Consider the following 19,620-nt stretch of genomic DNA (forward strand, 5'->3'; position numbering starts at 1 on the left):
CTGACCCCTCGCAACCAGTCCGGAGGGACGTGCTGCCTCCGCCCTTCAGGCTCATGTGGCGCTGCAGAAGTCGGAGAATCAGCTTGCGGAAGCAGGGCGGGAGCAACAACATCATGGAATGCTCGCACGTGACGAATAAAAAGGAGCCGCGTCCGAGTCCGACAAAGCGGGCGCATGTTTAAACCTCTCTTGGTGGTTTCGTCCACTCCCACCATCATCCCCCTCTCCTCTCCTCTTCTGCACAGCGCACAAACCTCCAAACCAATAATCCCGCAAATCAAAAGATAGAATACTGACGATCTTTACTAACGAACTTCTTTGACAGCACGCTGACAGGCACAGTTTATAAGGCAAGTCCCTGGAATGTGCAATGTTGGCCGCAGCTGATTGGACAATGGTCAGGCGGCGAGTCCGCTTCTTGACCAACATCCCAACACCACGACTCCACACCACTACGATTACGACAACGACTTGCTGGGCAATCACTTACTTTGTATTTTCGCAGATCTTTAAATATCTTGAACAAGATGACACGTCTATGGGAGAAGCGACAGGGAAGCGAGACGGACCAACCGCTACCTGACTACCTATCCTACTCTGCTTATTCGACAGCAGCGAATGGGGAGAGACAGTATACGGTCGTTCTGCTCCCGCAAACATACTATGGGCCGTCGGTGCGCACTATCGTCCGGTCGCTAGGGTTGTTGAGCTCACCGTTGTTGGACAGATCCCGTTGGGGACAGATGGCGTGTACGTCTATGGTGGGCCGACATCCCCTGCAGACAACGCAGCTGCAGCACCGACGGACCCCGCGTCTATTCTTGCTAGCGTAGCGAGCCAGGCTTCCGCAGCAGTGACCGCTTTGCCGGAGACGACCGATCCGGCATTCTTGTCCACCTTCTCTGAGGCCTCGGTCCGTTCCACTTCCCTCGCCGAGGAGATCACCTCCGCATTCTCCCAGCTGTCTATCGCCGAGCAGGCCAGTCAGAGCGTCGAGAGCTTCTTCTCGGAAGTGTCGAGCTCCGTGAGTATGCAAAGCACAGCCAGTACTGAGAGCACCCAATCGACCGCGAGCGCTCAGAGCGTAGCCAGCGTGAGCATGACGAGTGCTATAATCGCAAGTCTTTCGAGCAGAAGAGAGAGCAGAAGCAGCACAAGAAGTGTTGAGAGCACAGCGAGCGTCGTATCAAGAGAAAGTACAAGCTCAACTGCAAGTGCAGCAAGTTTGACCTCCCTCGCAAGTGCCGCCAGTGTCGCTTCCGTGTCCTCGATCAGCCGCACCTCCGCGATAGCACAGTCAACAGAAAGCACGGCAAGTGCGGCCTCCGTCTCATCTCTCAGCCATATCTCGCAAAGCTCCCAAAGCGTGATCTCAACCGCTTCCGCCTCCTCCTCCACCCCAACCGCCATCGCTGCCGGTTCCACCAGTTTTCCGACCCGCAATATCATCGCTTTAGCCATCGGCTTATTTTTCGCCCTCCTCCTAATTGCGCTCATCCTCATTTGTCTCTTCCGCTGGAGGCAGCGTCGTAACCGCTCGCTTGTCCCTCAGCAGCGGATACCTGCGGAGCGGAGTCACAGCGTCCACCAGAGCATGTTCTTCGGGCGCGGAGGACCCAGCGATGGGCGGGTGAACGTCCAAGGGACAGTGTTTGACCTCTGGACACCGGAACAAAGAGCGGCTCGGGAGAATGCACAACAAAGGCGAAGCGTGTCGAGCTGGGCAGGGCGCACCCTAGCCCTCATCACAGGCACTTACGGCAGTAGGGGAAGTGCTGGCTCCGGGAGTGGTGGTAGCGGGCGCTCTAGGGGAACGGGATCCTCGCGTATCGGCATTGCCCGAAAAGTCTCCCGCACCGCGGCGGAGGATGGTTTGTTGGAAGAAGAGACGCCGCTTGTCGGACATAATTCACCGCCCCTCTCGCCGCCACCTTTCCACTCTCCTCCCGCTGCGGGAGGCGGCGGCCGTGTTGTACCGCTCCCCACGGTGCGGGAGCCATCCTTTCTCTCGCCGGTTGTGCCACCGTTCGCCGCGGTGCGCGACTCCGGCTCGTTCTCAACACCCTCCGCGGTCCATTCCGCAAATCAATCCAGGTTAACCCTCCCCCTGTCGATGGCATCCCGTCCCGAGTCTCCAGGTGATGGTGAGCATGAAACTGCGGAACTGCTTGTGGCACGGCGGGTCACTCGCAGCCCTTCTCCAAAAATGGGACGGTTGAGCTGGTTTATGCGCATGGGGCTGATCGGTGGCGGAGGGCCTTCTACTTCTAGCCAGGAGGGCCATGCGAGTATGACCGAAGTGGGACCGACAGCCGAAAGTGAGGCCGAGTTTGCGCCTCCGGAGATGTCAGAGATCCGCACAGAGGGCGGGACGAGCCTCAAGAGCTGGCTCGAGATGGGTGGCAATGCACATTCCTTCCCGCAGCCGCCGCCATTACCACCTTTGCCCAACCAACCGCATCCACGCCAGCCCACGAGCCTGAGTACACCGCAGAATGGTGCCAGGCCCATCAGCACCATTAGCACAAATTCGGTATACCATGACGCCCTTTCCGACCTACCGCCAACTTCCTCTAGACCTGGTACCCCTTCCTACACCGCCATCCCCGCTCCGCCCGCTCCCTCCACCCCGCCACGGCGCCGCCCAGTCCCATTTGTGAGTCACCATAGGATCATCGCGAGTGGCAGCCTCCCAGGAAGCCGTACCGACTTGCTGGACTCGCCAGTTCCCTCCCCGCTCCGCAGGTCATTCAATGCAGGGACCGGGTCTCCACCCAGTGCCTGGTCAAAACAGCCGTACAGTCCCGACCTAGAGGATGAACTCCAGCCGCCACCGGCGACCGCCTGGCGGAATAGCAGGGGATCAGAGGAGATGGCGTCACCAATCGACCTGGGCCCAAGCGCAGAGAGGAAAGAGGAGCCGCATCGATCCGGTGGCATAAAGCGCTTCACATTTGGGTACCCGATCCTGACGGACGCTCCTCAGCCCCCACAGCGGGTGAGGGATGGAGAGCACGGCCCATTCCACTCCCTCCCGGCTGGAGCGGCGCCCCCGAAGGTCAGGGACTCAATGACTCACTTCGATACCCTGTCGTCACGTGGAGCCGCGTCCTTTGACAACCCTTCACTCACGGCCGATACCTCCTTCAACGCCTCAACTCCGACGACAACAACTCCGCGAAGCAGTCTGGCCCCTTCACATAAAGGCGTTACCCTTCGGGGTTTGGGTCTTGAGGACCCTGTACCGATGGCCTTCTCAGCGTGCGGCAAGCCGAAGACGCGTGCGGGCAGGCCCGCAACTCCGAGCAACACCTCCGGTACCCGCGTTGACTCGTCGGGCCGATAATAGCCAGGCTATTATGTTTCTTTCGTCATATCGCACGGACTCTCGGGCCGACCTCGCCTCTGCGTATACATATTTCAGATTTGGGACAGTTCGAAGCCTGGCCATTGGCCTGTCGTACAGCTTCCGTGTCATTGTCGGGCGTGTACTTTCTTGTTCCGGCCCGCATTGTATCATGTAACTTCAATATGATTGTTCGCATATGGTTTCCGTGGGCGCGTGACGTCACGTGTAGTTGAGTATATTATCCCATCTCGCTAGTCCCCGCCCCGGTGTCAAGCCACCAAGAAGACCCTTACCCCACATCTGTTTCTTCCCCACCGAACCGGGATTATCATCAGTATGGCCAGCATTAATGTCGAAAACGCGAGCATCCTTGACAAACCGCACGAGTATCATGTGCCGTCGGAGCTCCCCCTCGGGGTCCGGGCGTATAAGATGGCCGAGCTTGCACTGCGCACCCTGAGGGAAGAGAAACTCGAACTCGGTTCCGCACGGAACCATGCGGCGATGGAACAGGGCTACACGCTTGCGAGGCAGTAGGTCTTCTCGCCCTCCGCCCGAGCATGAGGCTAATGTGAACATGTGGTAGAGCGGCAGAGGAAGTGCGAGTGGCTTTGTTAGCGAAGCAAGAACCTGGGGCAAACTTAGACATTAACGAACAAGTCAGAGCTGCAGTTGACGTGCTGCATAGAATAGCGACGCTCTCAATGGCTAGTACACTTTCTTCTCAAGTGCCAAGTGGCGAACTAAAGTAACTCTCCCGAATCAGGACCGAAGAATGGCTTTCCGCCTCCAAGAAGCAGTAGAAGAATTCGATCGGGAAGCCCACGCAGAGTCACCAACTTGTGGCACGCATCTCAGACGGTTGTCTTCTCTGACAAGGCGTGCCGAACATCCACAGTCACCGAAGCAAGAGCAGTGACTCCACTGGGAGAGGGTTCTCATGTACAGCATATATGTTGATTATATGATACCAGATATCCAAGTTCAAGATCATGGTGGCAGCCCAGCAGATGTCGATCGAGAACCTCGATTTGACGTCGGGCATTTGAAAAGGAAGGTGATTGCATCAGTGGTTTTGCTCCCCGGGAGGCTGGACGCGATGAGAACCGTCGAGATGTGAATGGCCAAGGACCCAATCCCTCTAGGTCGGTGGGATAGATCTGGAAAGGAAGCTCTGGAATCTATTCCCACAAACGTGCGAAGATGTAAAGGATAGAAACGCAATATCAGTCCCTCAGTCGCTCACGCCGCTCCGTATGCAGGTGGTCGCTCTTCCTGCCCGTTCGCCGCTTCGGCCTGGTTCGGCGTCTGTCCAGTCGACGGTGTCTCACCTCTGCCATCGCTTGCTGGGGTGCCACTATCTTGCCAGTTGGCAAGCAGTACATCACGTGCTGTGCATGTCTCTGCAGTCTTTGACTCTCGTCACTCATTGCACACAAAGCGAGGTTGTGGGCAAACACTCTCACATCTCAAGGAGGCTCGAATTGCTTGAGCTCAAGCCAACCATTCTGGCATGTTGGATCATGATGAAGTCTCACGCCCTCTTCACACCGCTTGACTTCATTCGGAGCTCATACAGCTTTGCTGCTTGCATCTCCCTTGTCAAGATACAGCCAAAACTCAAGGTGCAAGCGAGGAGGACCAAGTGCTCACTTTTGTTTCGAGCCAATTCGCTGGCAACACGGCAGTGATTCCAGAGGAGCACAAATTGTACATGCTACAAGATGACATGGGCAGGGATGGGGATGAGAACTTGGAGGATTATTGGGAGTCTGATGGTGATGAGCTGGGCAAGGGAAGGGACGAGGAGCTTGCTGTGAACATGCTATTGCAGAAATACTGGTGCGTCCTCATGGTCAAGCCCACTAGCATCACATGATTAACACAAGTTACAGGTCTCAGAATCCCAGGCACAAGACTGGGCATGGAGCTCATGCTCAATGGCTCGCTACCCAGCATGCCCGCTGGACGTCTGAGATGCTGGCTTTAGTCGAGGCATACCTCCGATGGCAACATGAGCCTTTGTCTGCATCTGACCATGGCAACACCAGCCTGCACAAGATGAGCACTGTCACATTCCGTGTGGTCGGATGGCATGGTGAGCTCGCAAGCTTAGTGTCCCGTCCTTCTCGCAGTTCTTGTGCTGACCAAGAATCTGCACAGGCATCGAGACCAAGACATTCTTGGCCACACTCAACAACGAGAATATGCTTGGCCACATCGTCAGGTGAGGCTATCTACCTTGCATGCCCAACAAGCTGCGATGGGTGATATCCTTGCATGTGCTGCAAGTCCTGCACCATTGCAGGGTGTGAGCATACATCTCTCATGAGGCGTTCTCAAGGATCTTGTGCGATCTGCATGATGTAAGCGTACTTCTTATCTTGCCTCTTACAGCTTTGCTAACACCATCGGTTTCATGCAGTCACCCTACTGGCAGCATCTGCACATTCTCGTAAGCAGTGCCTATGATGTATGGCTTCAAGTCCAACGTGCAATCAAGGACCAGGTAAAGTGCACATTCAGCCAGGCTGGCCAAGGCTGGAGATTACGCAATTCGTGCCCTGCCTGCAAGTATTGAGTAAGCGTGTTACAAAACCAGGCCTGAGCTGCTTGCTTCATGCCACTTTGTAGGTCGAGAATGAGCCTACCTTGCCTCACTCGAAGTTGTTTTCCGTTGACAATAATAATTTGAGTAAGTGCTTCACAGGCGCAGGTCATCAAGATCAGCGGCAATTTGCAAGCGACTATCTTGTATCTCAAGAAGATGTAGACCGATTCAAGATGGAAAAGCCAGTTGGCAGTCCCAAGGTATGTAGTATGCGCCATCTCAATGTATTGTATTCACTAATAGCATTTCTAGAATAAGACCTGCCATGAAGGACCGCATGATTCTTGTGCCAAGCCAGCCACAGACTGCACTACTTGCTGGGTGACAACCCATGCTCAGCATGAAGGCAAGCACTGGTGCGAGGCTCTTCACATGTGCAGCAACTTTCTTTGCTTGTGTCGCCACAGTTTTGTCTTGCTGTTGGCAGACATGATCAAGTCTGGTGAGAGGTAGGTCATGTTGTTGTGTCAAGTGAGCATTATGGGCTGAATGAGAGCCTAGGGCAAAATACTCACTCACATGTCTAGAAAAGCTCATGGATGTCTATGGTCCTGGTCTCGCAATGGGCTATGATGTAGGATGCAACCACACAAAAACAATTGAGTGAAGCAAGTTGGGCGAGCAAGCACGACACAAGAATTTGCATTTGTTCATAGGTGCTTTTCATGGGTATGCACATAACCACAAGTGCCAGCTCGACTTTCACCCACGCTTCATCACAACCGCTGGACTGGAAGACTTTGAGACAAATGAGTGGATTTCTTCAAAGCAGAACTTGACTGTGAGCCTCTTCCAGCATGCCTCTGAATATCACCAGCATGCCACACTGCATGTGTTCTGGTTGCAATGGGATGAGGATCACTGTGCAGGCTTGGGTATGTGCATAAGCTCCTTTCTGAGCTTATCATCCTCATGTAGTACAGAAGACTGGCTTTTAGGCAACTATTGGCAAGCGCTCATGACACTAGACACTTATGCGACTGCACTTGGCAAGCTGCAGCAAGAGCTTGGAATTGCAGACCATGACTTCCCAAATTTTGTGCAAGAGGAGTGCAAATACTTCCAGAACCTGCAGCACAAGCCTGAACACAATGTTGTTGCCTTCAAGTATCTTGAAACCTTGAAAAGCTCGCAGGTGACAAGGTACAAGTGTCAACTTGTGACTGTTTTGCAATGCTTGATGCATGTTGCAGGGGCAAGTTATGCAACGATGGGTACTGGCAATTTGTTGCAAGCACCCTGGAGACTTGGCACTTGCTGTCTGAGCAGGTGCGCTGGCAAATGCTTGAGTGTGATCATCTGGCCGCAATCAAGGCTGAAGAGAGGCTCGAAGCCCCCATCTGTCAATATGAAACAATACTTGACACTGCTCACTGGACTCCAAACTGTGAGGAATGGCAGCACACGGAGGTGGATCTGGCCAACCAGGCCTACAATGATGCGCTAGATGAGCTGGAGAGTCTCATAGTCCAGAGGCTCTTTGAGATGGAAAAGAGAAATTTATGAGGAATGGGTATGCAAGCTTCTCCACCTTGATACTTGCTGGGTATGAGATTCAAGCAGGGTACAAGAGGTGTGCTGCCATTGTGAAAGCACTCAAATTGCATAGTGTGGCAATCCAATCTGTGCTAAAATGCTATAACAAGCAAGCTCATCAGCTGTCTCACCCAATGCTGACTTTCCAGTGCATCCTTGAGTACTCGTTTCTCACTGACTTCATGCTTCTGTGATACTCAAGGAACAACATCCTCAAGAAACCTTGGTCTAAACCGTGAGTGTGGCAAGCAACTGTCAAGTGGCTTCTCCTGCACTGCACAAACAGGGAGATCAAGCAGCTCAATGTCAAGATCAAGCATGTGTGGTCTGCCATGCACCACAAGCCAAACACCATGTTTGCAAGGGTCAAGCAGGTTGAGCAGGAAGGGTTCCTTTTGCTAGCTGCCAAGATGAGCATGGTACTCACAAAGCAGCTACATGTGAATGCATGGATTCAACACTTGCTGCAGTGCATCTCGACCTTGAATGGGTTTAGTGGTACATTGACTGTGGGAAGGCATGCCCAGGTTGCCTCGCCCTTCCCTGCTTGAGACAACATCATGCAAAGCACAGATCCAAGCAATGGTCCCAACAAGATTCAAGATTTCATGAAGTCTGAGGTGGAGGGTGAGCTGGAATGCAAGCAGCTCACAGCAGATGGGCTTCAGGACCAGGTGCTAGATGATGAGCAGGTGCTTGAGGTGGATGAGTTGCTTGAAACATTCTCACTCATGGAAAAGCCTGTCATCTCGTAGCTAGCAATCATGATATTGTTATTCTTGCAAATTCATGACCAATACATGAACTGACTTGCAGGAGCCGGCCGTGCTGGAATGCAAGAGGCATGATTCCATGGCCGTGACTCTCTGGCATGCATGCAAATGGCTCACAATGAGCATTTTCCTGACAGCACAGCTAGCCTCTTGAGCTGGATTTCTTATGCATCAAGCCTTCAAACTGAGAAATTGCTCTTGATTCTTGCTCTAGATACTACTAGCTATAATGTACATTTTTCAAATTTAATTTTGAGAACAATAATTGCTCATAACATGTCTGACATGTATTTGCTGCACGTTTCATATGCATGTCTGCTGTGCTTGCAACCTTTGGGTTGTTCACAGAGTCTTGTGTTGCATTTATCATGCTGCATCCAGAATTCTTGAATTCTGCTTTCTCAAAATAGTCTAGAATATTTTTCTCAAGCAAGTATTGAGCCAGATTTCATGTTTCTGTTGAGGAAGGCAAGAAAGCAAGAAGAAGGTGGCCCATGCACCATTATGCATTTGCCTCCGGGATGGGCAGCCTTGTCCACATATATCTCACCCCTTGCCCCCACCCCTCTCACCTCACATCTCTCTTTCCCCCCACCACCTCTCACACTCCTTGCTGTCTCACCTCTCTCCCTTGCCCTCTCCTGCCTCTTGCTCACATACAAGAACAAGGAAGGAACATACAGATGTCTTGTAAGCCTGCTTGCTCCTTGCCCTTGAGCAAGACACATGTATCTTGTTGCTAATGCTTGTTCTAGTTGATGGCATGCAGGGTGGCTTGCTTGCATCCCAGCATCATGCTGGAGTGCAAGCCCCATTGACTCCTGCACCATCTGGTCCACCTGGAACCAACAACACATCGACTGAAAGTGCATTGCAGTACATGCTGCTGGGTGGCACAGCAGTAGTACCGTGCATTGTCAGCTTCAACAGTCTTGCCAACCCTTGCCCTGGTTGCATGGGCATGCCATACATCCAGCCTCACCTTGCCTTGAACCCTTGGGGCCTCGGATCTTGGAACAAGGCTGTGCAAGCAAGTTGGGACCATGACCATGCTGCTGCCGTGACTGTGCCAAGGTGCATCAGGAACATGACAATTGACGGCCTTGATCTTGCGAGTCACATGATCCACCTGTTCACACAGGGTCTCAAGGGGCGCCTCTGGTGCAACGTGTATCAGGAGGAGTTCATGCCAAACTTGTATGATTATATGCATGAAACTTGACTATATGCGCAAAGATCTTGCTAACCTGCTTGCTAGCTCACGGCAGGTGATCACATCTTGGGCAGCTCAGCCATGCTGCTCATCACTTCTCACCTCGACAACAGCCCAAACCACCTGCCTGTGACCCAGTTCTGGGCGTCTTGCAATCTCTGGCCTGAGTGCTACAATCAGCTTGCAGTCAGGCTCATGAACATATTTCACAATGTTGTGGTGATGAGCCTCATGCACGACATTGACAGATATATGCAAGCCCAATGCCAGCAAGGCACAAACAAATTGAATGTGACTTACACACCCCTCCCAAACTTTGAGCCATGGCAGTACTTCAACCTGCTGAATGGGATGGGTATGGTGAGTGCTAGTTATCTGGGCCTCGCAAATGGCATGACAGACAGTGGGCAGGGTGGGCATGGTGCTGGCCCTAGCACTGGCTATGCTGGCATGCCCACGGCCAGCTGTGGCATGACTGCTACCCCCTCTCATGGCACACCCTTCTTGTGTACACCCTCCACAGGTACTCTTCTCTTTGGCAACAGCTCAGCTGCCTGTGCAACATTGTATGAGGTGCCTCCTGCCCTTCCTGCATCCAAGGTACCCTCCACACCCTCTGCCAACCTACCCATGATGGTTGTGACCCCTGCTTGTCCCTGCACTTGCCTCTGCTCTCCCATGTTCAACTCAACCACACCCCCGCCGGTCATGATAACTTCTCGTATGACCTTGCTGCACAATCTGTTCAAGGACATTGACAAGCAGGTTGTGCCTCAAGCTCCGGACAATGTGTGCTGGTGCATCAATAACTGGGTCATGATATATCATGTGGATCAAGCCACTTGCAACCTGATTTTTGACAAGTGCTCATGCATCTTTGCATGGGACCTGGCCCACTACTTCCACAGGAATGTGGACCACCTGCTCAAGCACCCATTCCAGAACCAGCGCTGGACAGGATGAAGGACATCCAGCTCGATGACAGGGACGGTTGAGCCCTTGCTAGCATGGGCGGGAGAGCAGGCATACTTTTTTCTCCTTTCTCCTTTCTGGTTTCTGGTTCCTTGTTTCTCGCTTTTTCTCAGTCTCAAGCAGCCAAAGTCAACACCATTGGTCTTGCAGCATTTCCTTGCTGCTCATCTCACCCTGTGCCCCAAAGCTTGCACTTCCTGTGCTTGATCCCACTGCTTGACCTTATTCTTGGTTAATGTGTGCTGTCGACAGTGACAAGCTGCTATATTTGTGTCTTGAAACATGGGCAGGATGTGGAGGGAAATGTTTCATGAAAAATAATTACAGCTAGAACATACATTTGTACTTTTGCTCATGCATGCCTTCAGCGCGTAATGTCATGTTGTTGCCTGTAATCTCAAGTGTGTTGTCTCATGTGACCGGCATGAGTGAGCATGACTAGTATCTCAAATGGGGCCAGTCGGTTAGATCCCACCTCTTGCCCCTCAACACACCCCACTTGGACCAAATCCCATGCCTTGTTCAAGCAGTGCAGTAATTGTGTGGTTGCACTGAGGCACCAAGACACTTGAGACACATAGGAAGCATGCAATAGCTTGCAAGAGAATGCAGGAAATTGAGCTTGCAACATCCAAGGAGCTTGATGGACTCACTGACAAGCTCAGCATGAAGAAACACTTGATCCACAAGGCTTATGGAGTTCAATGCTTCGAGAAGAAGAATGAGGGTGTGAGTGCAACAAATGCTGCAAGGCACTTGCTTGCTGAGCAGTATAGACTGGAAGGTGTGCAAATCTGTTCTCAATCCTTGACCTGGTCACTTACATTTGAGCAGGCAAGCAGTTCTTGCCCATCAACCCATCATGCCACAAGGCTGTCATCATGAAACAGACTGAGCTGGAGGTGAATCCAGCAGCACTCAAGGAGGCTTGTCATGCAGTGCTAGCTCTGTGACAAAACAAGCATATATGCATGCAAGCTGCGCCAAAGGCAAGTCTCACAGATACCCTCAAGCTGCAGGATGACTTGCAGCATGAAGTGAGCACCAGCATCTTGCTGGCAATGTCATTGCTGACACACATTGAGCAGGCAATGAATTTTAACATTCGGATGGGTGGTCATGCCTGCAGCTTCATGCTCCGAGGCTCAGTAAAAGACTATGCGAAGCCACAATGGTTCGGTGACAAAGCTTGCCGCTCATTTTTCAAGGATGTGCTGAAGATTCCTATCAAAGAACTTGTTCTTGCACTTGAAGCTTGGGTCATGAGTGGGGGCAGGCATGCTCAAGAAGCAGCCACAAACATGCAGAGTTGTGTCAATGAGCACAAGTCTGCCATCTGGACAATGCTAGACAAATGCCTTCATGAGTACTCAATATGCATGTCTGCAAGCTGCTGTCTCACATTCTGCTAGGAAGGATGACGGGAATGCCCAATATACACATGTCATATGCACAATTCTTGAAAGATATTGAGGATCATTATCATGTCACCTTGGAAGGCTGGCTGCTTGTGGGAGGCATCAAGAATCCTTCAAGCATCAGCAGGCTCATGTCTCTCATGCAGCTATGCAATGCACTTGTGGCAGGCTCTTGTCATTTTCATGCAATGACCATGGATGAGCTCCAACAGCAGGCTGCAGCCCTTGAGCAAGAAGCCCATGCACACAATGCAAGACAGTCAGAACAAGAAGTGGCCACAACAAGCTGAGAGAATGTGGTATGGGGCAGGCACAAACATGTCCTGCCCATTGACAAGCCAGAGCATGAGGACGACAGCAGCTTGGCAAGCAATCCAGAACCACGCTCCACCACAGGCGCAGCTCTCCCACCATGACTTGGGCAGCCAGCAGGCTGGTGGCTGGGCAGCCCCCCTGCAGGAGTTGCATACCCACCAGGCATGTGGCACGTATTGCCCCCGGCACCAATTCCGCCCTGAACTGGACTCCGCCTCATTTCCCCTCGCGGGCGATTCTCTTCTCCTTTCGGCATGGTACGGCCGGCATCCAGCGCAGTTGGGTCTCGCCCTGTCTCTCCCCCACAACCAACGGTGTCTCAAGTGGTTGCTGCCCCCATTCAAGGAGAGACTCTCGCCACCGCTGTGTTCGGGGCTAGGCAGGCCCAGGGCAGCGGGCAGAGCATGTGATGAGAATTTTGTTGCCAGACTCCCTTATACACCCCTCGTCAGCACGGAATGAAACAGGGTCCATTTCTTGCCCTTCCTCTCTCCTCCTCCGTCTCTGCTGGCTTGTCTAGCTGGCTAGCGCCGAATATCCCTCTTCCAGCTAATATCGACATCCAACAATCCAACAACGTAGCATCGTCAACTCTTGCTTCCTCCCACCAAGTTTCGTAATGAGTTCCAGCACTGAATCATCGACACCGGCATCCTCATCCTCATCCTCATCCTCATCCTCTTCAACCTCCCCTTCCCCACCTACGCAACCCATGCCCGACCTCCCTACCACTCCGAGCACTCATCCTCAGGCGATCGAGCCACGCGCCGCTCGTCTAGCTCGGTATGCCCTTCCCTCCACATGGGGGACCAAGCTGATCTAGCACAGAGTGGCAGAGGAAGTCGTCGCTGCACTCGCTGCGCGCCAAATGGGAGATCCAGCGATGTTGAATGCCGATATCGTGCGCGGTTCTATCCGTACCCTGAACGAGATCATCCAGGAGAGTGCCGTGCGTCCATCCCGTCTCTCATCTCCAACAACCTTTTACTCAATACACTCTTTCTGACAGTCCACAAACGCGAGCTACAACATCAACGTCTGGGCAGGCCGAGGGCGGTAGGCATCCCCCAGATTCGCTCTGTTGGTGATATACAGGTCCTGCGGTTCTCTCCTTATGTTTATGATCATCCTCTTTCTCCGAACGATGCATGCATCGACCCACCTCTCCTCATTGTGCTTTTCCACACATTCGCATGGAGCCGCGCTCCGACTTTCCCAAGTTGATACCACGTCAGGCTATAGATACCCGTTTTGTACAGGGAAAGGGGACGACTGGGGAAAAAGTGCGCTAGGCAAAATACAGGTTCCACAATACGCTCTCAGGCTGTTCCCTTCCGCACAATCTTGTTTCGTTTCGTTCTTTTCCGTTCTGTTTTAATACTTTGGGCTAGGCTGTTCGGTCTGCCCACCATTTCTAATTCCTGATTTCCGTGTTTTCGAGAAATCGTGGATCTGCACTTGGGTTGAATGACTAATGGGCGTGTGCGGGACGCGTCGTAGCTGTGCCCCGCGTTCGCACACTGCCGGAGCATGATGTATATATGCAATGGATGCCGCGCGAATGGGATACAGTGCATTGATGATTGAAATCGGAGGGTTTGGGCGGGTCACAAGAAACGGACGGACGGATCAATATCGATTGCGATGCACCGGCCAATGGGCTGCGCGCGGTACACCGCTCGGCAAACGAGCTGGCAGGCGCGTCCAACGTTCGGAAGGCGTGTATTCGCCGGTCTTCGAGAATTAGAGGAGGGGCAATACCCTTAATCACGCGCGACGATCCACAGCACAACGCAGAGTCTGGCCGAGGTAGCAGAGTTAGTGCCGGAGCTTCAAGATGCCTACGAGCACTGTCTTGTCGTTTTGCCTCCTTGATGCCACAGCGCGGAACATGATATGCTCAATACGAGGCACTGATTGCAAGAGAGCGCGAAGAGCATGTCTACTACCTCCGGATCACCGAGGATAGTATCATCCCGGACCTAGTCGATAGTACAATCGATTTGCGTAGCAATGATACGAGCCTACTTCCGGCCTCCCCGAATCTACCAGCAATCTATCGCGCTTGAACCATTGTGGTTCATCTTTCCGGAGCGGGGAATCGCTGGGACAAGGAAGCGACGGATCCAGGGAACGATGACGATGACCACCTTCAAGTCTTGCCTGAAGGCGGTGTGGCGGACAGCGAATGCGGCACCAGATACGCAGATGGGATTGAGACGCTGAAGGACATGCTGTATCGATACATGATTGGAATCACCTCGGGGTGCAGACTTGCGAGATGAGATGCTGTGCGGGAAGCAGACTGAGATCGGTTGAAGGACAGATCTCTCTACGCGGCTGGCAGGCGTTTGAAACCCTTAGGGCAAGCGGCTAGGCATGCATTAGCTCCTGTAGCGCCCGGACGTGTGCATCACGTTTCTTGATGATGGCGGAATGGGTGACCTGTGCGCGTAGGTCACCTTCCATCTATTTAGGGAAGGCCGATTAGTACGGAGCTTATTCCGCGTGGCGGGCGTCGAGGGAAAGAAACACACCTTAAGTAACTTGTCCGCCTGCCAAGCTCGGGCGGTCATATTCTCCAGATGGGTGTACAAGCTGGGCAGGGAGTCACATGCCAATAGGTCCACTTCGTTCATTTGGACGATGGCGATCGCCACCCGGAAAAGGGCGTCGATGCCTTCGATGAAGAAGACATCCCATACGCGGAAGAGGGTCTGCGAGAGGTAAGTATATGTCATGCGGAGGATGTCAGGCCACGCACCTCGACGGGAAGACAGTCTGTAAAGAGAGCCAAAAACCAAGAGAAGGCAATCGCTGGCAGGTCTACACCGAGTTCTTCAAGATGATTGTACAGCTTTGGCATCAGGTCATGCACATAGTCTAGGAGGACCATCGGGCATGACCGCGAGACGAGAAGAGAAGGTGAGAAGAAGTCGGCAGGGAGGAGACGTTCGATGATCGAGGCTAGAACCCAGAAGGCTTCTTCCTCATCGGCATAGACAAGTAGAAGCGAAGAGGTAATGAGGTTCATGCCCTGACAGTAGCCCACCGCGGGATTGCGCCTAAACAATCATTAGACACTCATTACGTAACCGTCAGTTCTAAACATACCAGCTGTATGCCTGCAGAACCCTTCTCAGCTTCCCCACGCCCACACCATCCCCACCGAAGAAGACGTTCAACGGCATCGTCCTCCTCACATCCTTCTCGATCTCCTCCAAGCTGATGTTCGTCTGGGCATCATGGCTACTGAGCAGTTCATGGAAGAGCCCAGGCTCCATCATCTCCAGTGCACCGCTACATTCCATCCAAACCTTCGGGCGATAGACGAGTGGCACGCCTCTGCGTACCAAACGGGCAAACTCTCGGAAGTCGTCTTTGTTGCCTTTTTGCAGACCCATCTGGGCGATGCCGATGAATGCTTCTCCTCCTCGCAGTTCATCCGCATCTGTGGGCTCCTTCGCCAGCCCAAGAATAGCAGCGGCACCGAAAGTCTCCTTGACACCCTCATTGCTTCCGAGACCCACAGGTGGTCCTTTAACGGACTTGACCTTTCGTTTCTTCAGGAATGCGTCCCATTCAGTCTTCTGCTTCTCTTGCTGTTGGTCATGAATATCCTTGAGTGAATCCAGCAGTTGGCGCACTGTGCTGACATGAGGCGCTTGGTCCTTGTTTGTCGGAAGTGTGTTATTCGCAGGCACAGTGAGGACCTGTGAAGCAATCATGGGCTTTGCGTGTGCTTGACCGAAGGGGTTCTGAGTGCTGATAGAAAGTCGCTGTTTTGACGGCGACCGGAGTGACGGTGCGCGGGAAAGGGAAGGTGAAAGCAGGTTCTCGTCATCATCCACTGGCAGGCCCTCCGAAACGAGGCTGATGTCAGGTGCCTCTTCGTCTTCCGGGATTCTGCTCGAAACGGAGGGCAAGTCGTCTCCACCCTGGAAATCAAATTTCTCTTCCCTCTCATCTTCTTCGTCAGACTCATCCCTGATCTTCACCCCGGTCATCGTCGCAGGCGCAGCGTTGCCCGCAGTCTCAGCACTCCGCAAGAGGTTCAGATCATGCTTGCTGATATCGTAAATAAAACCATAACGATCCGTGAGAGCCTCGCTGACCCGGGCAAAGCGAGTCGCCGAGACCCTCGATAACGATGGCCGGAAGGAAGGCGAGGCGATAAAGGACTTGCTTGTATTGGCCAAGAAAAGGGTGGGCGGCTTGGCAGTTTCCGGGATGATATTTTCTAGCTCTACGGTTCCCGGGCGTGGAGGCTGAACAACAGCTACCTGAAGCTGTGGTATCTGGGGTAGCCCTTCCGTGGATGATACGACTCGCTGAGTTCTAGGATTGCTTCCAGAAGCTGTCAGCCCTGTCATGGCCCCTCTCAGGCCTTTGCTCGATGCGGCCAGGGCATTCCTCAGGATGGCGGCTGCCTCATCTGCCGGATGAGTGGCATGGTTCGTTGCGACAGGTTTGTCGCTCGCGGGAGGAGGCGAGACGAGCAAACTAAGTGGTTCGACCCCGCTGGGTCGTGGTCGTGCAGGTGTTCCGGCCTGCTTGGCGGGAGTCCGCGCTACGCTAACGATTAAACCGTCTTCTCGCGCATTCCTCACCAAATCCATAGCAAGGCGCTTCACAAGGGGACTAGCTCCCTCCCCCCGCCCGAGGAGGATGCTGCCAGGATCAGAGGTCATCACGCGGGTGGCATTGAAGATTGCAAGTAGATGTGTTGGTGATATAGCTGATTTATGCGGTGTGCTGGAAATGGAGGAGTGAATAGACGGATCGCGTGTCGCACTCGGGGTAAGGTCGTCAGGCGGCGCCGCGGTGCCTGCCTGAGGCAGGCCAAAGGGTAGAGATGCTGGGGAGAAGGAGACGCTTGCGGGGGAGGTAAGAGGAGGTTGGAAGAAAGGAAGTGGGGGCCCTGAGATAGAGTGTGCGTGCCCTCGCGGTCGCCTGGGCTTGTCGGGCTGGGTGACAAGCGACGGTGGTGTTGAAGAAGCGGATGTGGATATGCCAAGAGCATTTAACATGGATCGAGTGGCGGAAGTGCTCCGGAGAGTACCGCTAAACGACCTGATAGCTGCTGCCGAGTTTGGGGGCATAATGCCTGTGATGCCAGACATAGTGGACCTTGTGTCGTCGTCTGCAGGTGTAGCAGAACCAGCATCCAAATCCAACTGAGATGTCTTTTTACCGCGAGGTTTTCCCACAATCCAGCTTCCAATCGCCTGACCCCAAGATTTATCCTTCTCGTTCTTGAGCGTCCCTTCTAGGAGTTTGACATTCACGCTCGCGCTATCACTGGGCGGGAATGTTACGTCGTCTACAGACGCAACGGTGAGCATAGAAGGTGTGACACTGCGTGCTCGTATGGACGATCGCTCGGAAACCTCTTCAGAGGGTGCGACCCCCGCAAGAGGGCTGAGCACATCTGCCATTGCCTGGCTGATGGAGGCAGGAAGCTGTACAGTGGTTAGCTGGACTTGACGCGCATATATGCAGCATACTCACCTCCCCCGGTGTTTCCGGTGTCCCTTTCTCCTCTTCCTCCTCCGCAAAGAACATCTCGACGACTCTGCTGGCTACTTCCCTCTCCGCCCATGGCATGGTCTCTATCTTTTCCTTGGCCTTTCTGGCCAGCTCGGTTCCCTTTACAGCATCTGCTTCCCGTTTCCTGCGTACTTCTTCGTACTTCCTGCTCAAGTCCTCAAATGCGCTACTCATCACGCGTAATGCGGCATATACTGGGTTCCGGGGTTGCTCGCTCGGGCTGCCGGCTAATGTTGAGACGTCGTCAATGGTGCGCACGATGTCCTGGTCCGAAAGTAGATGCCACTTGGTCTCTATCGTTTTGCGCGTTGCATCAACCGGCATCTCGGTCGCGTGTGCAGCAGGGTCGACAGGGAGAGCTAGCTGCGCAAGGTGTGTCCGAGATGGTGGTAGCAAGAGGTTGAATGCTGGCTGAGGTGCGGGTGGTTGGCGACCCTCTATGGCTTGATGGTTCGAGGATATTACTGATATTGGACGGGATACGGATGATATAGATAAATGCCTAGAGTGGTTGACAGAGCTCCTTGCGGTTGTTGAACGCGTTCGTAACCCATGATTTGGAGAGCTCGTAGGCGAGGTGGGCTCTTCCTCCCGTACCTCGGGTTGAAGTGACGTCGACGCATCCGAGACGATATTGAGCAGACTACGCTCGTCCGACTGGGACTTGAGCGTGAAGTATGAGAATGGCTTCGAGGTGGATGCTGTTTCCGAGTCTGTGCGAAGTGTGCGCTGACCGCGACGTGAAGAGGTGACTTCTGGGGGTGAGAGTGGGTGGAGGTCGACAGGTGTAGGGAGGGCCATAGTCAACCCTTCCTCTGGAGTGGAACAAGCAAGCTAGAAAGGTATTAAGTCGATGACCAATGGATATACGTATGTGTGGGATTGTGTGATTCGTGTGACGATGAACCTTGCCCTTCCCTTCCTCGTGTGCCCCACATGGCTCGGACTAGAACGCGCTTCTCCGCCATAGCATAGCCACCACGTGCCCAAATAATCCCGCCACTTCCCGCCCACGCGAACCGGGACTCGATCGTCCATAGCCTCCTTTGTGTGAACCGTTCACAGATCGATAAGGCAGACAAGCCTCACAGAAAAACGACGACGACGACAACGAAGAAAAGGAAGTAAGGTGCGGAGAATACCCTGTGAGGAAAAAGAAAGCAACTAGCAAATTGGACAATCGAGCAAGAGACAGCCAGAATGGGTATGTATGAGCAAGGCAAGGAGGGGCCGTCATGCTGACGATCGTGCAAGGTATTCCCAAGTTCTTCAGATATATCTCGTACGTCGCATGAATAAATACCATGCATTTGTTTTCTGAGACTAATCAAGGGAGCGATATCCGCTCACATCACAACTCATCCAAGAGAATAAGATCCCAGAATTCGACAACTTGTACCTCGACTTCAACGGAGTCATCCACCAATGTTCACATCCGAACGACGGGGACGCGCACTTCCGTCTATCCGAGGAGCAAATATTCACATCCATATTCGCGTACGTGGACTTTCTGTTCGGGAAGATCAAGCCGAAGAACCTGTTCTTTTTGGCCATTGATGGGGTTGCACCGAGGGCGAAGATGAACCAGCAGCGAAGCAGGCGGTTCAGGAGTGCTAAGGAAGCTAAAGAAGTCAAGGAGAAGGCAGAAAAGAGAGGGGAACAACTACCTGAAGAAAAGGCGTTTGACAGCAATTGTATTACACCTGGTACGTTCCACAGGTCATCTTATCAGGACTTGACTGATGTTTATCAGGTACTGTCTTTATGGCGAGGCTGTCCGCCCAGTTGAAGTACTTCATCAACAAGAAGATATCAGAGGATTCGAACTGGCGAGGTGTGCAAGTAATTCTATCAGGACACGAGGTGCCTGGGGAGGGAGAGCA

At 53.1% G+C, this 19,620-nt stretch overlaps 6 protein-coding genes across 6 annotated transcripts; 5 read left to right on the forward strand and 1 right to left on the reverse strand.

The window, feature by feature from the left end:
• The first annotated feature begins 280 nt into the window (after positions 1 to 280).
• DACRYDRAFT_20527 (uncharacterized protein) lies at positions 281 to 3,554 on the forward strand. The gene is made up of 3 exons (XM_040771965.1): positions 281 to 350; positions 403 to 674; positions 728 to 3,554. The coding sequence occupies exons 2-3, from the start codon at positions 528 to 530 to the stop codon at positions 3,344 to 3,346; spliced, it is 2,766 nt and encodes a 921-aa protein (XP_040631847.1). The 5' UTR covers positions 281 to 350; positions 403 to 527; the 3' UTR covers positions 3,347 to 3,554.
• Positions 3,555 to 3,634: 80 nt separating this feature from the next.
• Positions 3,635 to 4,754, forward strand: DACRYDRAFT_20528 (uncharacterized protein). Its single transcript, XM_040771966.1, has 3 exons — positions 3,635 to 3,882; positions 3,936 to 4,056; positions 4,116 to 4,754. The coding sequence occupies exons 1-3, from the start codon at positions 3,686 to 3,688 to the stop codon at positions 4,266 to 4,268; spliced, it is 471 nt and encodes a 156-aa protein (XP_040631848.1). The 5' UTR covers positions 3,635 to 3,685; the 3' UTR covers positions 4,269 to 4,754.
• A 273-nt stretch (positions 4,755 to 5,027) lies between these two features.
• On the forward strand, positions 5,028 to 5,884 carry DACRYDRAFT_20529 (uncharacterized protein). Its single transcript, XM_040771967.1, has 6 exons — positions 5,028 to 5,191; positions 5,245 to 5,447; positions 5,513 to 5,576; positions 5,642 to 5,715; positions 5,775 to 5,804; positions 5,853 to 5,884. The coding sequence occupies exons 1-4, from the start codon at positions 5,079 to 5,081 to the stop codon at positions 5,679 to 5,681; spliced, it is 420 nt and encodes a 139-aa protein (XP_040631849.1). The 5' UTR covers positions 5,028 to 5,078; the 3' UTR covers positions 5,682 to 5,715; positions 5,775 to 5,804; positions 5,853 to 5,884.
• Positions 5,885 to 6,660: 776 nt separating this feature from the next.
• Positions 6,661 to 7,466, forward strand: DACRYDRAFT_47361 (uncharacterized protein; the record flags this gene model as incomplete). Its single annotated transcript, XM_040774754.1, has 3 exons — positions 6,661 to 6,835; positions 6,887 to 7,125; positions 7,206 to 7,466. Coding segments are annotated over 3 exons (675 nt in total), but the record flags the coding sequence as incomplete, so codon positions are not given.
• Positions 7,467 to 12,522: 5,056 nt separating this feature from the next.
• DACRYDRAFT_20530 (uncharacterized protein) lies at positions 12,523 to 14,004 on the forward strand. Its single transcript, XM_040771968.1, has 3 exons — positions 12,523 to 12,970; positions 13,016 to 13,136; positions 13,197 to 14,004. The coding sequence occupies exons 1-3, from the start codon at positions 12,807 to 12,809 to the stop codon at positions 13,245 to 13,247; spliced, it is 336 nt and encodes a 111-aa protein (XP_040631851.1). The 5' UTR covers positions 12,523 to 12,806; the 3' UTR covers positions 13,248 to 14,004.
• An 81-nt stretch (positions 14,005 to 14,085) lies between these two features.
• Positions 14,086 to 18,538, reverse strand: DACRYDRAFT_114264 (TBC-domain-containing protein; the record flags this gene model as incomplete). The annotated part of the gene is made up of 5 exons (XM_040769786.1): positions 14,086 to 14,656; positions 14,725 to 14,904; positions 14,952 to 15,252; positions 15,302 to 17,649; positions 17,699 to 18,538. 5 exons carry the CDS (start codon positions 18,536 to 18,538, stop codon positions 14,561 to 14,563), a joined length of 3,765 nt encoding a protein of 1,254 aa, XP_040631852.1. The 3' UTR covers positions 14,086 to 14,560.
• Between the last annotated feature and the right edge of the window lie 1,082 nt (positions 18,539 to 19,620).

The sequence above is a fragment of the Dacryopinax primogenitus genome (genome assembly GCF_000292625.1).
Source record: "Dacryopinax primogenitus strain DJM-731 SS1 chromosome Unknown DACRYscaffold_3, whole genome shotgun sequence".
In the NCBI taxonomy this organism is placed as follows: domain Eukaryota; kingdom Fungi; phylum Basidiomycota; class Dacrymycetes; order Dacrymycetales; family Dacrymycetaceae; genus Dacryopinax; species Dacryopinax primogenitus.

What these genes read in the sequence shown, in the direction of transcription:
- DACRYDRAFT_20530 (XM_040771968.1), top strand. Translation starts at nt 12,807, where the DNA reads ATGAGTTCCAGCACTGAATCATCGACACCGGCATCCTCATCCTCATCC. An exon ending in CGCGCCGCTCGTCTAGCTCG is followed by an intron (nt 12,971 to 13,015) that starts GTATGCCCTTCC and finishes GATCTAGCACAG; the next exon opens with AGTGGCAGAGGAAGTCGTCG. An exon ending in AGATCATCCAGGAGAGTGCC is followed by an intron (nt 13,137 to 13,196) that starts GTGCGTCCATCC and finishes TCTTTCTGACAG; the next exon opens with TCCACAAACGCGAGCTACAA.
- DACRYDRAFT_20527 (XM_040771965.1), top strand. Translation starts at nt 528, where the DNA reads ATGACACGTCTATGGGAGAAGCGACAGGGAAGCGAGACGGACCAACCG. An exon ending in AAACATACTATGGGCCGTCG is followed by an intron (nt 675 to 727) that starts GTGCGCACTATC and finishes GTTGTTGGACAG; the next exon opens with ATCCCGTTGGGGACAGATGG.
- DACRYDRAFT_20528 (XM_040771966.1), top strand. Translation starts at nt 3,686, where the DNA reads ATGGCCAGCATTAATGTCGAAAACGCGAGCATCCTTGACAAACCGCAC. An exon ending in GGCTACACGCTTGCGAGGCA is followed by an intron (nt 3,883 to 3,935) that starts GTAGGTCTTCTC and finishes AACATGTGGTAG; the next exon opens with AGCGGCAGAGGAAGTGCGAG. An exon ending in GAATAGCGACGCTCTCAATG is followed by an intron (nt 4,057 to 4,115) that starts GCTAGTACACTT and finishes CTCCCGAATCAG; the next exon opens with GACCGAAGAATGGCTTTCCG.
- DACRYDRAFT_20529 (XM_040771967.1), top strand. Translation starts at nt 5,079, where the DNA reads ATGGGCAGGGATGGGGATGAGAACTTGGAGGATTATTGGGAGTCTGAT. An exon ending in CCGTGTGGTCGGATGGCATG is followed by an intron (nt 5,448 to 5,512) that starts GTGAGCTCGCAA and finishes GAATCTGCACAG; the next exon opens with GCATCGAGACCAAGACATTC. An exon ending in ATGCTTGGCCACATCGTCAG is followed by an intron (nt 5,577 to 5,641) that starts GTGAGGCTATCT and finishes ATGTGCTGCAAG; the next exon opens with TCCTGCACCATTGCAGGGTG.